This window comes from Hyaena hyaena, unplaced genomic scaffold, assembly GCF_003009895.1.
Source record: "Hyaena hyaena isolate Hyena2069 unplaced genomic scaffold, ASM300989v1 scaffold_551, whole genome shotgun sequence".
In the NCBI taxonomy this organism is placed as follows: domain Eukaryota; kingdom Metazoa; phylum Chordata; class Mammalia; order Carnivora; family Hyaenidae; genus Hyaena; species Hyaena hyaena.
In genome coordinates, this window is record NW_024081183.1 from 833,353 (window position 1) to 851,027 (window position 17,675).

The 17,675-nt window shown below is 47.3% G+C and overlaps 1 protein-coding gene across 7 annotated transcripts in view; it reads left to right on the plus strand.

Annotated features, from left to right (window-relative positions):
- Positions 1-17,675, plus strand: part of NFYC (nuclear transcription factor Y subunit gamma) — a 63,377-nt gene that overhangs the window by 41,266 nt on the left and 4,436 nt on the right. For all 7 annotated transcript variants that reach the window (XM_039255919.1, XM_039255925.1, XM_039255924.1 and 4 more), the window contains exons 3-7: positions 855-926; positions 2,657-2,770; positions 5,814-5,909; positions 10,890-11,063; positions 14,559-14,717. In XM_039255919.1, the coding sequence (XP_039111850.1) occupies positions 855-926; positions 2,657-2,770; positions 5,814-5,909; positions 10,890-11,063; positions 14,559-14,717 (615 nt within the window). The remainder of the gene's footprint in view (positions 1-854; positions 927-2,656; positions 2,771-5,813; positions 5,910-10,889; positions 11,064-14,558; positions 14,718-17,675) is intronic.

The following is a 17,675-nucleotide window of genomic DNA, read 5'->3' on the forward strand; positions in this document are numbered from 1 at the left end:
CCAGAATTGATTTTTATTTCTAGAATTGCATCCATCACTGGGCATGTGTTTGAGTACCCGTAGTATCAAAAAAGGACCTAAATCGCAAATAGTTGAGTAGTGCTGGTCAGAAAGCCCTTTCCCAAACCCTAGCCACAGTAAAGTTACAGTGGTTTCCTTCCAGCCCCAGGGCAGTTCCTAAAAGGCAGCTGATAAATTCACCCATTTTTCTCCATGATCTTCCACTCCCACCCCAACCCCTATCCCCGCCCCCACCCCCCACCTCCAAGCAAACTTTGGAGACCAAGCCTTTGCTTCTGTGATGGGACAGGCCCTCCTCCCCGATTTCTGGTGTCAGGTTAGTGCAAAGGTCAGAAGTCGCCCATATCAGCCAGTACTGACTGAAGACAACTGTGGGTCACTGTGGTCAGGTGCTGCTGGCACCTTGCCCGTGTAGGCCCAGAATAGAAGAAAGAACTGGCAACTCAAAGGAATGCGCCTGAGGCAAAAGTCTCATTTTAATCTGCATATTGCAGACTGGTATGCTTTGTGGGGCTGGGGGTGGGGGTGCGGTGGTGGGTACTCATAATGCACCTCTATATTGTGCTGGCACAGAATCTGATACTGTTTGGGGCTGCTCTTCATGAGGGCGCTATTAGATGGCATTGTACGTTTGAAACCTTGAATTGTTTGAAGCTCTGCATGGGTAAAGAAGAATTTTGCTCTGAAATTTGTATTCTCTTCATTTAATCTCTAGCTCCTCTCCTGCCATATTTTTTGAAAGGAGGGACAGAACCAGTCACGGTGTTTCATGATGCCTGTCATGCCCTGTTGATTGTCCCCACCATTTATGTGCCTCTTGTTACTCATTTCAGAAAGATTTCCGAGTACAGGAACTCCCACTGGCTCGTATTAAGAAGATTATGAAACTGGATGAAGATGTGAAGGTGAATTCATATTCATTTTATTATTCATAGTGAAGTTATAATGGTGGGTAGGCTGTTGCTCATTTCTGTAGTGCTCAAAGTTTAATTAAACAAAATGAAACTTTCATTATTATTTCTTGATTTATTTGGTTCCTGTCCAAAATTGTTAAGTGAGCTGAAATTGAACAATTTTAATTATTATATCATGCTTCTCTGGAAATTAAGGATATCTTGTTTTCCAGATGTTGATAATATGCTGTTTGCTTCTTTTTTAATTTTTTAATTTAATTAATTAATTTATTTATTTATTTGTGAGAGAGAGAGTGCAAGCAGAGAAGGAGAGAAGGGGCAGAGAAAGAGGGAGACACAATGCAAAGCAGGCTCCACGCTGTCGGTGCAGAGCCTGACATGGGGCTCAGTCCTATGAACTGTGAGATCATGACCTGAGCCGAAGTCGGTTGGTTAACCAGCTGAGCCACCCAGGCGCCCCACTGTTTGCTTTTTGAATCACCCATCCTTGTCCCTGGGTAGGGTAAACACAAATCCTCATATCAGCAGGACAGTGCCATCTTCTCAGTTAGCATTTTGTTGCAGTCTCTAGTTTGTCAATATGAGCTCTAAGAAACGCTTGATAAAGATACTGCTCTTGTTCTAACTTTTCAGTCCGTGAGTGGTTTTACAATGCTGACAACCTGTGAGGTTTCCTTGCAGGTGGCTATTTCTGTATCCTAGGAGCCCACCTCCTGTTTCAACTCTCAGGAAGAGGGCAACACTCTCAGCTTTTTTTTTTTTTTTTTAAGTTTATTTATTTTGAGAGAGAGCATGTGCACATACACGTGAGTGGGTGGATGCAGAGAAAGAGGGAGACACAGAATCCCAAGCAGGCGCCACACTGTTGGTGCAGAGCCTGACGTGGGCCTCAATCCCATGAACCATGAGATCATGACCTGAGCTGAAACTAAGAGTTGGACACTTAACTGAGCCACCCATGTGCCCCTTCATGCTTCTTATCACTCAAAACTAATCATCCCTTGTATTTGTATAGAAAACTAATAGTCCATAGCAGTTTTTGCTTTTATTAGCTCTCACTTCTTCCTTAATTCCAGAGCTCTTTCCATGGCTCTGTCCTGCACAGACCACCCCACCAAGGGTTCAGAGCCTTGTTTGACCAAGAGCTTGAACTTTGAAATCGGCCATGGCAGGGCAGCTTACATTACTTGAGCACTTACCAAGTGCCAGGCCCTATGCTGGGTGCTTTTATATATATGACCTCATTTGATTCCCACAGCAACACTGGAAGGTTGTCTTCTTTTTCAGTACGTGAAAAATAAAACTCAGAAGGAGGGGAAGCCTGAAATTTGACCTAAATCCATTGGCTCTCAAACTCATTATCTTTGCCCACATTGTCCTTGGATTAGAACCTAAACCCTGCCACTTACTGGCTCTTTGGCTGTGGGCAAGTCACTTTACCTCTGGCAAACACTAGTTTCTTTGAAAGTCTCTGATAAGAATAAGAAAGTACATGGTAGTTGCTAGAAGAGTAAGTACTCTTTTTCCCTCTTCCTTTCTTCTTGCTTTCTGCTTTGTCTGATTTTTATGGATGTATTTTACCTTGGAATCTCTTAGGGCTACCACCTTCTCATTTTCCAACCTTTGCCCCATCGTCCATGGCGGGACGTGAGGCAAGGGACAAGTGGGCTGGTTTGAATGGGATGCTGGTGATTGACAGTGAGGGCCTACGTCTGTTGCAGATGATCAGTGCAGAAGCCCCTGTGCTCTTTGCCAAGGCAGCCCAGATTTTTATCACAGAGTTGACTCTTCGAGCGTGGATCCACACAGAGGATAACAAGCGCCGGACTCTACAGGTAATATTGTGGACGTACGTGGGGAAACTGGATGAGCAGCTGCCTTGGCCTTTGTCTGCTTCTCTTGCATGGTTTTGGACCAAAGATTGTTCTTCTTAGGTCTCTGTCAAGCCAATGTGTAATTGGCGTCTTCCTCCCCTTGTTGGGAGGCAGGCATGATAGTATTTCCCCACCGAGAATCTTAATTGCCAATTCTCATGCTTTTCACAGCTCAGTGACTGAACCTCTTCACTTGGTGAGCCCTGACTATAAACAGAGGCTAAAGTAATATTGATCTATTTCCAGAGGTAAACAACTTCTGGTTGGAAGCCTTGTGAGACTCCAGGCGAGGGCAGTCCCAGGAAGAATCCATCTTGCTTACCTCATTTGCCTTTTTGTTCCTTGTCTGCCTTTCTGGGAATTCTTTCCTCTTTTTCATTTTCCTTTAATTTTAAAAATCAACATTCATATTGCATGAAGACCCTTGGTCATTGGCTCTAGAGGCCTCCATCTTAACACCACGGCCTAGTTCTTGGAGGAGAGGTTTCCCAGACATAAGAGGAAGGGTGTGACAGGTAGAAGACACTGGCAGTATTTCAGCAAGAAAGCCAAGAGAGTAAATTGTTTTCTCCTTTGTTTTCCTTTACCTCCAAGTTGAAGACGCATGCGTATTTATTCTGCAAATATTTATTGAGCACCCACAGTGTGCCAAGCACTGTTCTAGGCTCTGGGGATTAACAAACAAAGCAGAAAGAACTCCCCCCCACCCACCCTTGGGAAGCCTACATTCTAGTGCAGCTGGACACTGAGAGCTTACTTGATGCTGCTGTGAAGGAAGCCTATGGCTCTAGGGAGATGCAGTTAAAGCTATCTGCAAGATCAGTTCAGATTAACAAATGAGCAAAACACTTGGACAGTGTTTCAAAAAAGATATCCAAATGACCAATAAGCATATGAAAAGGTGTGCAACATCATTGTCACCCGGGAAATAGACCTTAAAACAACAAGACCCTGGTTTACACCCACTAGAATGCCTAAAACAAAAAGGACTGACGATACCAAGTGTTGGTGAGGGAGTGAAGTGAGTGAAATGCATATGGTACTCACTGCTGGTCAGAATGTGAAGTGGTACAGTTGCTTTGGAAAACTGTTTGGCACTTTCCAATAAACTTAAACGTATCTCCACTGTGTGACACAGCCACTTCACTCCTGCGTACACACCCTGAAGTGTGGATGTTACTGTATAAGAATGTTCATAACAACCTTACTTATAATGGGCAAAAACTGGAGAAAAGTATCCATCAAGATTGGGATATAGAAACAGAAGGTTATAGTCATAAAGTGGATTAGTACTCAACAACAATAACAAAAAACTATTGTTCCATACAACGTGGGTGAATCTGAAAAAATTATTATGTTAAGCTAAAGAAACCAGAGGGGAAAAATTACATAATACATGATACCATATACTCTCACCATTTATGGTGAGTGCTTGCCTCAGATTCAGGGGGAGGGCAATTGATTGGAAAGGAATAGAAGGACACTTTTTATAAATGATCTGATCTGGGTGAGAGCTACGTGGGTGCATATATTTATTATAATCCGTCAGTCTGTGTCCTTAAGATAATCTGAATATGACTATTCAGTAAAATACTACTAGCATTAACAAAGGCAAAATAAAATGTTAAAAAGACCAGTTTAAGTATATTTGTATTTCCAAAATACTGTAGTGCACTTCGGTGTATGTTTGGAGGTAATTATTATTTTGTTCCCCACCCCCACCGCTCCCCCAGTTCTGTCCATAGATGAGCTGTTCAGATAGCTTTGGGCGGGTGACATCATCAGGAATGTGATACTATATCGTACTGATCTTAAATGAGACCTGGCAGCCTTAAGATGCGCCCCGCTTCGGTCGGAGGGTTATTGTCAGGCTGGTGGTTGGCAAGAAAGGTGGATTGGAGTTTTGCATTTCAGTGGCTTGGGGCCATCACAGAGACAAGGGAAGGAAAAACCAGAAAATTTCCATCCCCTTTTAATTTGTCTGATGAATCACCTGTCTTAAGATGTGATATATAGAGATTGCTAGGGATTTCTGTTATCATGTTTACTTACCCCCCAACATTTTATTATGAAAACATTCAAACATAAGCAAAGTTTACGTGTATACTTTCCACTTAGACCCTACCGTTAAGTTTACTTGCTTTATCCCCGTATCTATCTGTCCCTGTGTCCATCAAGTCATCTATTTTTAAATGCATTTCAAAGTTTACTTTCCCCTCAAGACTTCAACATGCATATCATTCACTGGAGTTCACTACTTTTTCCTGTTTGTTTGTTTGTTTGTTTGCTTGCTTGCTTGCTTTAAAACTTTCATACAATGAAGTACACAAATCTTAAGGATCATAATGTATTAGTTTTAAATTAAAAAAATTTTTTAATTATTTAAAGAGAGGAGTATCACTCTTAGAATTCCATTGGAACAGGCCTTGGTTTCAGTATCATTAGTCAATTCTAGTAGCTTCAGGCTTCCCTTATTCATAGCACATTAAACAAGATTTAAACCATGAATTTAACATTGTGACTTCGAATTCCAAAATAAAAATTATAGCCTTGTGGGAACTAACATTATATAGATCCAGTGACTAGAAGATAATTGTAAAAAGTTATTGGGATTTCAACAGAGATTCAGAAAGGTTATAAGATTGAAAAGTAGGCTAACCTTGAAACCTGCCAGGTGAGATTGCTAGATTTGTACAAATTTCACTGGAGGATGATAATTTAACAATTGTGGGGCGGGCCCGGGGTAGCATCCGGCAGAGGTGATGGTTGTAGTGGGAGCTTGTGGAGCAGGAGCTACATGTAGATCTTCGTCAGTGTCTCTCTGTGAGGTCTGATGTGAAGTTTATGAGTTTGGCTGTGCTTATTTTAGCTATAGCCTTGGCTGTGGTTATTGAGGTTGGCTTTAGAAGTCATCATCTTACCTTACTTGTAATGTGGAGGGTGTAAAGCCAGGTGAACTAGTTTCTCCAAGGCTAATTTTTTGCCCTGCTTTTCTTTGTTACAGAGGAATGATATCGCCATGGCAATTACAAAATTTGATCAGTTTGACTTTCTCATCGATATTGTTCCCAGAGATGAACTGAAACCTCCAAAGCGCCAGGTGAGCCGGGAAGGCACTGCTGCTGCTTCTGACCGAAGAGCACCTCGCGTGCTGGTGTCAGATATGCTCCTTTTCCTCTCTCAGCTCAAGTCATTTGCTGTTCCTTTTGCTTTTCTTTCTCTAGACCAGATCCATCCTTAACATCTCCCTCTGTTTCTCATTTATGGATACTTTTAACTCAGTGCCTCTGAGGTGGTATTTCAGTGGAAGTAGACAAAATGCAAGTTAAAGACAAGTTACAAACAGGAAAGTGAAGCTCATTCAAGATATCCTAGGGAATCTTTCAGAGTTCTTAATCGGGGATGGGAGAATATTCCCAGCAAGACACAGATATTAGATTTTCAAGATTTAAAGAATCAGCTTCTCTCTGTGCCCAGTGGTATTTGGAGTGAATGGACTTTGGTTTTCTCTTACTCTGGTTTGCGGTTCTCTGTGTAGTGCTCTGGCTATCCATTAGATCCCCTGTTAGGGCTTAAAAAATACTAGTGTCCGGGCTCCACCCCACACCAGCTGACTCAGAATCTGTGAGGGGGAGGCCCAGGCATCAGTGCTTTGTAAAGCTTTTCAGATGTGTTCAATGTGCAGCCAAGTTTGAGAACCACCACTTAAACCATTTTCTAAACAATCATGAGAAAGAATGTGAATATCTGTCTTTACCTCTCTTCTGCCTGCCCCTCTCCAAGGGCCACACCGATTGTCTTTTCAGCACCTTGGGTGCATAAAGCTCTTAACTGCAACTGTAATAGACTCCTTTCCCGTAGAGCTCATTGTTTGAGGCACACGGATTGCATGACTCAAGTCGGTGTGGTAGAGACACTTGGGGAACAGTGGCAGGGTCTGACGGGAACAAAGCTGTGCCTTGTTCTCCTCGCTTTATTTTGTTAATAAAATATTAAGTGTTTTTAATGAATTATTTCATAATATATTATCCTTAGGACAGAGTCATTCAGTGACAACCATTCTCCTATGCTGTCTCGTACTGATAACCAGTCAGGAAGTGTAGAAGTGGGCTTCTTAAAGGACACTGTAATCCTGACCCTGCCTGGGGGCCTTTGGCTGAGCAAATCCTCTGTCCGCTTCTCACTAGAGCAGGGTGCCTCGCTGCGGCTCTGTTCTTTCTGGGCAGTCTTTGCTACTGTAAACATCCTTGACTGGAAGCTGTAAGGTGTTCAGAGGAGCTTTCAGTCGGATGTTTACAGCGGCAGGCTGCCACGGTCGTCCCCAGCTGCACATCGCCTCTGAGACCATTGCAGGTTTGTGCCCGTGGGCTCAGTTCCTCCTCTTGGGGTGGTATTTCCCTCCTCTCGGAGAAGTCACTGCAGCAAGGACGCCGACTGCTTCTCTTCCTCCAGAACAAATGCTACCACACCCCTGCTCTCCTTGTTGGAATTTGTCCCAGAAGCCCCCTTGGAAAACAAGGTGGTGAGCTCTGTGACAGGGTTGGGCCTTGTGCTCACTCCTGCTTGCTGTCTGTGGGCTGTCTGCTGAACCAGCTGGCTGGAGGGAGGGCTCGTGTCCTGTCCCTTCCTCAAGTCCTCAGTGCCTGGCTCTCTCAGGGTGTCAGACAGCTCCTTGTTCCATCCTAGCCTGATTCAAAATGCAGTGATCCGTCTGCTTTTAAAGTGTGTCTAGCTGAAGCAGCTCCTCGCTGCCTGGATTCAGGTCTTTGTAGGTGTTCGGGCCATTGATTGGTGTCCTATCGGGGGCAGCTGCTGCCTGGCCTTTGAAAGGTTGAGATTGCTGAAAGCTGGCCTGAAATTCTAAGATAGCACTTTTAATCCTCTGTAGACACGAAGTTTTCCCAGGCTCCAAATTGGCTGGCACCTCCTTACGTCCTTTAAAAGCGCCTACTCTCCAAAACTCACCCTTTCTGAAGGAGGCAGCAGTTCATTTCTGGCTACTGAAGCAAGAGTACTTTTCTCAGTTTGGGACTGGCTGCACAACTCTGTAGCAATGGCCCCGGGATGCTGCTCATTCTCTGACGTTTGTCGGTCACCACGTCTGAAAAGATTGCAAGCGCAAGCCCTCTGGTCTGGGAGGCCACTGCGAGAGCTGGGCAGGTGCCCTGTTGTGGATTGATCCAGTCGTTCAGAGACTGTTCTAGCGCAAGGGGTGATTTCCCACTGCTGGGGAAAGAAACTAGCCAGAAATAGTGAATCGTAGATCTAAGGTCCTTGACTTCTCAGAGATGCTTGGAAATTTCTCTTGTTCTTCTGGGAAGCAAGTAAAGGCTATTCAGAAGCAGAGGATAGTTGAGGCTGACTTCTACCCCACTAAAGCTATGAGTTGAAAGTTCCTGCCCATTGAAATGTCATTTTCTCTTCACCCATTTCTTTAAACCAAGCATAATCATTCCCTTGCTAGCTTGCCCTTCATTGGCCGGATGAGTCTTCATAATGCAGAAGAACCTTAGATACGCCTCTTTCCATTCCAGTGATTCAAGAACAGTCCCACCTGGTCCTCACAACACAAACCTAGGCGCCTCTCCTGGTACTCCCGGAGTGACCTAGACACCGCCTAGTCCATAAACAACTTAAGAGGGTATGATGGGCAGTTTAGGAGAAGCTCTTTACCTGCTGTCGCAGTTATTGGCAAGGAGTATTTTGGCTTTTGAGAGGGATCCTTAAAGGGTTTGCTTTTTGTCTGGCAAAAAGACTGTATTCACTTGCAAAGCAGTTGCAGTCAGAGATAACTGGAGACAGAACAATCACAGGTCAGGGGCTGGGAGGTGCCACTTTCTCCCTCCTCCCTGACTTCAGGTTGGTTGTTGGGGGTCTCAGTCCTCTACACCCTCTCATTACCTGAGAGCTTTTGTAAGTTAGGTCTAGACTGCAGTGATGGATGTTTTTTTATAAAATGGGAAGGGCATTCTCAGTGGAAAATAAATACGTTGAACCTATTTCAAGAGCTTTGAAAAGAGCTGTTGGCCTTTGTTTCTTGGTTAAGGGAGGGGATCCGTATTTATCCCTGCCACAGCCAAGAGCTAGTTGACAGGCTGGCCTTTATTTAAAATGGTGAAAAGTTGAGTTGAAATGGAGACGATGATGTTGTCACAGTTACATTGTTCTGGAAACTGAGGCCTCAGTGAAAATAAAGGGGACCTCCTTTTTCTTCTGCCTCAGTGTGGTTATGGTCAGGGTACAGACTGGGTCTAGAGCACAGACTGCATTAACCTAGAAAATTTGTTCATGTTTGAAGAACTAGCTTAGAAACCCATGTTAAAAGTGTCTGCTGAGGCTGGGTGGGTGGCTGTTAGGGAATCTTGTCGTGCCAAGACCCCAGTTCCTCAAAGCCTGGATGTCAGCAGTCCTAGGATCCTGGGCCCCCAGTCATCAAGCAAGCCCTGTTCCATAGGGGACATGAGCTTCCTTCCCACACCATGACCACAAAATCCTAGAGGCAGCAAAAGAGAGTTTAGATACTCTTTCTTGTTGGTAATAGCTGTTGGGTTCAAGAAACTGTCATACACCAACTTAAGTTAAAAAACACTTTCCTGGGTGCCTGGCTGGCTCAGTCAGTAAATCACGTGACTTGATACTGGGGTCTTGAGTTCAAGCCATTCTGGGTATAGAGCTTACTTTTAAAAAAAGAAAAGAAAAAACATTTTCCTACCTGCAGCTGTCTGCTTGGCTCTGTATATCTATTCATCATTCAGCAACCTCTTATTAAGTGCCTACAAGGGAGTGAATGACTGGAACAGTGGAAGGCAAGAGAGTTAAGCCCTCCTGGGGCTTCCACTCGAGCAGGGAAGGTACTTGACAAGCTAGTAAAGCAAAGTGTAGTGAGGAAAGAACTGTGCACCATAGATTGGGGCACCTAACCTAGTGAGGCTATGGGGTCCGTACCTGCTGTGTCACTGTCACTTTGGGGGAACTCTGAGGCAGCCCACAGCGCCTCTGTGCCTTGGAGAAGTGTCTCTTCCTCTCTCCTTGAACCTGGCAAACTTAGCCCAGAACAAGGAAGCGGGTAAATTAAGCAAATTTTCTGCTCAGCCAGCCCAAGTGGTTGTATGTTTCTGTTGTTTTTGTTGTCCCAGGCAGGGGCACCGTGTCGCAGGGCCCTCCGGAGCAGACGCCGATCTCTGTGTCAGTGGTCAGGGGCCGGTCAGCCCCAGACCCTCAGGCTCTAACCATGCCGTAGTGTGTGTAAACATCCTACACTCTCAGCTGTGAGCTCAAGGTGGCTGGGAGAGGGTTGTTTACTCCTTCTGCCATGGAAAACGTCAGCTGAAGAAGGAACAGTCTCTTCACCCTGCAGATTGGACAGAATGCGACCTCCCTAGTCAGCCAAGACCGCCCCCCAGCGGAGAGCTGTCCCTCCGGCCCCCTGGGTTGCGCTTCTGTGGCTAAGTACAACCAGAACCAGACCTGATGCTGGACAGTCGTGTCCTCAGTGACCACGGAGCTCTTGATGTGCTGTGAAAAGCTGGGCATTTACCTACCAGTGCTCTCCATCCTGACACTCAGTTCTAAAGCTCCAGGCCAGGGAAAGCCCCATTTCCCATTCCCCTGCTCTGTCCCTCTGGAGCTGGTAGAAACCAAATAAGGAGAGTGCTGCCTGCTGGGGACATTGGGGGCTGGCCTGAGAGCTTGATGTTTGGGTAGCATCTTCCCAGCGCTTGCAATTAGCACCGTCTGCAGATCACAGGCCTTGACAGCGTTTACTGACAAGCACTGCTGGTGCGTGGTTTTTAGTTACGGTAATTATTTGCCCATTTGCAACTCATCACGCAACGGGTGATTACTCTGTACTTCAGAAAATTGGCTGTATGTTTTGTGAAGCCTATGGAATCTGTTATTTTTAGTTTGATTTAGCACAACTGGTCTCTTCGAATTCCACTTTCCCTTGGCTTCAAATGTGGAGAGCTCAGCATTCGGCAGGCAACTGCACAGAGTCCGTTTGGGGGAAGAATGGAAATTCACTGTGGCGGCTGCTGACTCAGTTCTTCTCCTCTTACCTGCTTCTCCTTCTGCCCCGCAGGAGGAGGTGCGCCAGTCTGTGACTCCCGCCGAGCCCGTCCAGTACTACTTCACGCTGGCTCAGCAGCCCGCCGCCGTTCAGGTCCAGGGGCAGCAGCAGGGCCAGCAGACCACCAGCTCCACAACCACCATCCAGCCCGGGCAGATCATCATCGCGCAGCCTCAGCAGGGCCAGGTCTGTGCGCTGTGGACGGTGCCCACGAGCAAGGCGGCGCTGCTTCGGTTTGGGAAGGGGAGAGTGTGGCCGGGGTGCAGAGGCAGGCCCGTCATCTTACGGCACTGGGTTTGGAGTCTTGAAACTTGGGCTTCTCCCCAGATGCAGCCACCAAAGTGACATGTCACCCTAATGTCTCTGGGCCCTGGTTTCCTCACGGCTCAAGTGAGGAGAGTGCAGTGAAGATGCTCTCCAGGATCCCTGTGAGCCAAAACATGTGGAAGGGAAAATATATCCTGCCCCCATGAAGAGTAGTAACCTCCCCGTAGAAGGTGTTATAAGCAGACTCCCTGCCTGTCTGTGTCTACACTCGAACTAGGATTTGTTGTACCTGTAACGAGATCAAACATCATTACCAGGAGAGTGCTGCCTGCTGGGGAGATTGGGGGTTTGTACTTCTCCCCTTCTCCCTGTCATTTCTCTCTCGCACCATAGTTGTGTCAAGTGGTCTTTTCTTTTTACAGTAGCAACCAGAATACTCTCTCCCCAATGGTATTGTTATGAGAGCAGCAACATCCGTGTGTGTTGGGGTTCACGGGAAGCTGTGGAGAACTTGTTCTCTGAGCTCTGACTTCAGATTCCCTGAGAAGCATTAATTTACTCACCAAAAATTGAATCCTATCCTATGTGCTGGGAATACAAGCATGAATAAAATAGTCCCTATTTTTATCACAATTGGAGTGCCTAGATGGCTCAGTCGGTTAAGCATCCGACTGTTGATTTCAGCTCAGGTCATGATCTCACAGTTTGTGGGATCAAGTGTCACACACTGGCCTTTGTGCTGACAGTGTGGCACCTGCTTGGGATTCTCTCTCTCTGCCCCCCTGCTCATATGCTCACTCCCCCTTGAACCCTCTCTAAAATAAATAAATAAACAACGTTAAAAAAAATTTTCCCCCCACAAACTAGTAGGGTACAGACGCTTAAAGGTTATATCACCACCTGAGGATAGATGTTCTCAGGGTTGTGTTGGATATCCTGAGAAGGATAGATGTTCTTAGGATGTTGAAGGATAACATCAAAAGAGATTCCTAACAAAAATGTGAGAGAGGTGATAGAAGTGGATGTCTGAGAAGGTTCCCTAAAGGAAATAATACAACTTTTAGAGGGAGAACAGTGGCAGTGAATCAGATAAAGAGGGGAAGGAGGGCTTTCCCAACAGAGAGCACAGCACAGGCAAAGGCTTCCAGGGGGAGCCCGCCCAGGGAGCAGTGGGGGGGTGCAGTCAGCGTGGGGACGTCTCAGCAGGGGATGCCTGCCCAACAGCCTCGTGTGTGCTGGTAAGGAGCTGGGTATGCCTAGAAGGAAAAGAGATCAGGATGGACATAGGTTTAAATATGATTAATTTAATTATGATTTTAGGATTTAGTCTCTGCTCACTTTTTTATCCATATAACAAGTTTTAGGGTGTTTGCTCTTTTGCCAGACACCGGGCCAGGCAAGAGGGGTTCAAAGGTGATCACAGCCCAGTCCCTGCTTCAAGGCGTTCGCTGTGCCCTTGATTCCTAAGGGATCTTCGTTGGCTAATGCTTGTGCCTCTGCATTGGTGAGAGCTTTACCTGTCAGAGGCTTTATCCCTTCCCAGAGCAAACTTCGAGGGAGTCCGTGCCACTGCTGGCTCTGATTGGCTCAGTATCCAAAGAAGCTCATGGCTGTTGTGTCCTGACAGCAGGGCGCACACCATACGTGATTTGACAGCTGCCATGCTAACACAAGCCTTCATTTTCCTGAAATGATTCAGAAATACCTTGGAAATCCTCTTGGGGAAATGGAGTTGATGAAGTACAGTGATGAGTTGGCAGTATACGTTTTATTTCGTCAGCAAGAGTTTCATCTCTTCTCTTTGCCCCCCAGACTTGCTCAGCTTGGAGCCAGTGAGGCTTGTGGGGACGGTGAGGTTGGCCTGTCCCTGTATCTCCCAGCTGTCCTGCTGGTTCAGGGTGGCCTTGTGCTGTATCGCCCCTCCCTGGGCCTGTAGTAATGCCTGTTTCAGGTGGGGTTCCCATAACCCCTTTGCGGGACAGAATACATAGCAGAGTTGGAAGGAAAGCATAGTTTGGTTGAATCCTGCATGTTCTGTCATAAAATTGGAAACTTCTATTCTTGGAGGTTGGGGGAATAGGCTGAGTTGAAAATTGTGGTGTGGCAGAACGGGAGGTGTTTCCTGGCGTCCTAGCCTACTCCATGTATTTTTACAGAGGTCCTCTGTCCTCTTCCTCCCCCATGTCCAGTTCATAGTAATTTCTCCGTCCCTAGAGATCCCTTGCATCTCCTCTGTAGTTCTGGAACATATCCCCTTCCCCTGGAACTAGGTGCATAGTATACCTATGCAGGCAGTCTAAGAGCATCAGAATAACAACATCGATAGAAGCCCAGATTCACTGAGATTCCCAGAGTCTTTCTACTGAGGTGATTCCTAATTCAGGGTAGGGTGGGATCATACCCAAATTGGGGCATTGAGAGTGTAAGTGTAGTTTAAAAGCTTCCACCCTCTGCCTGCTACCATGACCGCCTCCCCTACCACCTCCATTGCCGTGCCCCACTACCGCCCACCTGCCCACCACATTATAGCTGGGCTCACTGCTCTAGGTAATCTATAAAGGTCACATCTGGGGCTAAAGTTTTGAAATTTTGGGCAAGTGACTGACCAACCCTTTTGACAGGTCAAGTCTTCCGTCTCTCAAAGGAGTAAATCTCACAGGACCGCGAGCCACTAAGTCTGTGAGAGACACAGAATCTGCCAAGTCATGTGCGCTAGACAGAATTTTCTTAAATCTGAAATTCTTGCTTCCAGAAAGTTAAACTTCTCACTTTATTAAATTGTTACTTAGGGGCAGCCTCGGTTAACATCCAGGTCCTGGTGCTGTTGGCCTCTCCCGCGGGAGGCCGTGCTGGATCCAGAGATCCAGCTGGCCGGTGCGGGCCACCGCTGTTCTGCTGCTTGAGAGCGGCCGGCGCACTTGGTTCTCCTCCCGGCGGCCTGTGAGTCTGGAGTGGAGTCCGAGGTCCTGGACCTAGTACGTTCGTGCTGGCCCTGCTTCCCATTCAATTTGCTCTCCAAATTCACCTGCTCCGGACTTGACTTTGGCCTTCTCTCAAATGAACTGCCACGATTGCTTTTGATTCTTGTGTATCGGATGTGCCTTTCTTTCTTTCGTTCATTGAAAGGCTTCCGAAAATTTGGGGTATCTGAAGCATAGGGATGTTTGGGGCTGAGGCCAGTATTCTGTACCATGAGTCTAAACATCTGTGTGACTTTCTCGCATCTTTTATTTTGGAGAGTGACTTTAGTGGTGCCCTAGGCCCAAAGTATTCTGCAGGGTGAATATTGTTCATTAGTGTTAAGGTGAGCTCAGGCGTCCATGGGAGGGGTTTGCTCCTAGGTAATCGGTCGTCGGTAAGCCCAGCGGCGCTGATCTAGAGCTGAATCCTCTTCCTTAAAACTCTTCTTTCTAGACCACACCTGTGACCATGCAGGTTGGAGAAGGTCAGCAGGTGCAGATTGTCCAGGCTCAGCCGCAGGGTCAGGCCCAGCAGGCCCAGAGCAGCACCGGACAGACCATGCAGGTGATGCAGCAGATCATCACAAACACAGGAGAGATCCAGCAGATCCCGGTAAGCCCTGCTCTGCCCCGTGCCCGCAGGGCGCTGCGCCCGTGTGGCGACCGAGTGCCTCTGGGTCGCCCACACGGAGCGTTGTGTACACCCATGTGTGTAGAGGTACACACGTTTTTTTTACACCTATATCCCTGTTAGCCCAGACCACAACTTGCTTCCCTCTATGCTGCCTGCTTTCCTTTAATCCAGTTCCGGTTCAGCACCACGGGACAGCGCCTTTGCATGGCCCTGCACTCCAACTACACCGAGAATGTGTGTAACCTGATGGCCCTGGGAGGCAGTCCTGTCTTGATTAGCAGAGAATAAGAGGGAGGTGTACGGGGAAGACCATAAATACACTTGTTGCATATTCATGAGTCAGTTCCCAGTGGAGCCTGCAGCAAAATGTATTTTTGGCTTTCATTTAACTTACCCATTCCTTCACTGTGGACTGCTGCTTCCTGTGTGCCTTGAGGGATTTCATTTCTTAGATTTGTTGGCTTTTTCACTTGTACTTGCTCTTTTGCAAGAAATGTCTTATCTTAACACTTGCCATCTATACACTGGTCATAGTGCCACCTGAAAACGTGGAGAGTGAGTGACATGGAGCAGTCCTTCTGCTTCTGCCCCTTGGTCTACCTGTTGTAAATGACATGGAGGCAGATATGGAAAGTCATTTGGACTTGGCTAGCCACTTCCTCTTTGCAAAAAGCTCTCTTTTTGGAACTGTTCCTATTAAGTTAACAGATAGACCATGAGAGAGCTTAGGAACATGGAGTGCGTGTGTCTCTGCTCCTGTCTTTGGCCTCCTCTCCCTCCCTCCCTTTCTTGCGCTTTTGGCGCACTCTCCTTCTGCTAGAGTTTGGACCCTCTCCCTTCCTCTGTCTCTTTCCCTCCCTCCCTTCCTCCCTCCTTCCCTCCCTTTCTCTCTCTCTCTCCCCCCACACACACCCATCAGCTTCAGGTGCCTTGCGTCACTGTGTCAGCCACTAACCCCAAGACCTCTCTTGAATGGTTCTCTGTTTTACATGTAAAGGCACCAAAACAAGTTTACTTAAGCGGAGAAGAGTTCCTGCTTTGCAGTAACTTTAACTCAAGTCTTTTTAACCCTTGGGTAAGAACTTTAGTACATAGTTGTTGCAAATTCACTATTTTCAGATACCTTCTATAGGAGTCTGCATTTCTAAACTCCTCAGGAGTGTTCGCCCCAATAGAGATGACCTTCAGGAAGGAAACTCAGCTTCTGTTTTGAAAGCCCAAAGAGCAGGCTTATTTATCCAGTAATTAACGTCAGAAAGCTGCCAGGTGCTCCAGACCTGTCCTTGTGGTAGAGGACTGAGGGCAGAGTGTCACCAGATGTCGAACCTAAGCCTGAAAGGGGAACTTCTTCTAAGAACTGCTTGCAACTCTCTGGCTCAACAGTTTTTCAGCCACATTGGAGTTTCTGCAAAGAGCTCTTCCCAGCTGGGAGATGTAAGATCCCTGTGGCTGTCAGTACACCATCCCTGTTCTTGGGACAAGGCTGTGGTCTTTCTTCCTGGTTCCTGGGCTAGATTTCTGGCACCCCTGGGACCAGCCACCATCAGTCTCGGCAGAGGCAGCTTCCTGAGCCTTCACACAGCTGCCTTCATCCCCACAAGGAACTTAGTGTTGTTGCCCGGAGGGGCTTAAGGGGGGCGCACTGGGCCTGGCATCACCACTTCCCAGCAGCTCTTCTTGGCATGTTCTCGGAAAGAAGACCGCAGGTCACAGTGTCTTGCCCTGGCTCCTGTGAACCAGGTTCTTAGCGTGTTTAGATTTTCTATGCCTCCGTTTTCCATAAGTGGACAATTCTGGAATGGTCTACCAAGAACTTCCAAGATCTGCACTGACTACCCAGTGTTGGTGTGTTCTCGGTGGTTTGGACCCTCCTGAGACCGCGGTCGCAGAGAAGCATTGTGACATGACACTGCCTGCACGCGGGTGGCTCCATTCACCGGCGCTGTCCTCACCGAGGTGAAGGTCCCCGCCAGGGAGTTATTAGCTCCTGAAGGCAAGGGGAGAACTCACTGCGGGATGAGGAGGCATGACTTGCCTGTTCCCCTCAAGAAGCTCACCCTTGCAATGAAGGCAGGCTGGACAGCCAGGGAGGGTGGCGTCTGGACCCCCAGGTGGAGAGAGACCAGTCTGTCCTCCTGGTACCTCTTTCGTCCCCCCAATCACGAGTGTGGCTGTCCGCTTGCCCTGCTGGCTCTCTTCTGCTGAGCCACAGCTCCTCGCGTGCAGCCGCCTTGATCCCTCCGTTCCCGCTCGGGCACAGAGACTTCCGTGGCACCCTGGAGCGTTAAGAAAGAGCCTGAGTTAAGGCTTTTAGTGCACAATTAAATGCAGCATGTGGTATTATTGTATTATCTGAGACTTAATCTTAAGCATGAGGGACTCTGAAGGCATTTTTGTAGCTTTGGTTTCTCATGATAGGGTTTTTTCTGAAAGGTTTATTGATTCAACTTCCCCTTGGGAGGAGTTTGGCTAGAAGCTAGTGCTGAACATCAGGGATCCTAAAAGCCCCACAGACCCCCCATTGGTCCTGGCGCTTGGGGACAGAGGTACTGAAGCAGGCCAGCTTTCTCTTCCAAGATGTGCGTGCAGCATGGAGCTGGGCAGGACCAGGGCTAGGGCACGGAGTGACGGCCAAATACCGTGGGCTCCTGGCAGATGCTGGGTCTCTTGTCAGTACTGGATCAGCCATCCTGGGAACTGGGGGGTGGAGTTTGGAGGTGGAGGGGAGGAAGGCCCACCCTTTAGGGACAAAGCATTCTCATCATGTCTGATAGTCTTTGGGATAAAATCCTAAGCTAAATGGAGCAAACAGCTAAGGGCCAGTGAATGTTGAGGGTGTGGCCATGCTGTTGCTCACATATGTGACCAGATCCTCTGGGAATGCTCTCCACAGTCCATTCAGGGAACATAGCTTCTTTTGTGTGCTGGGACTTGTGG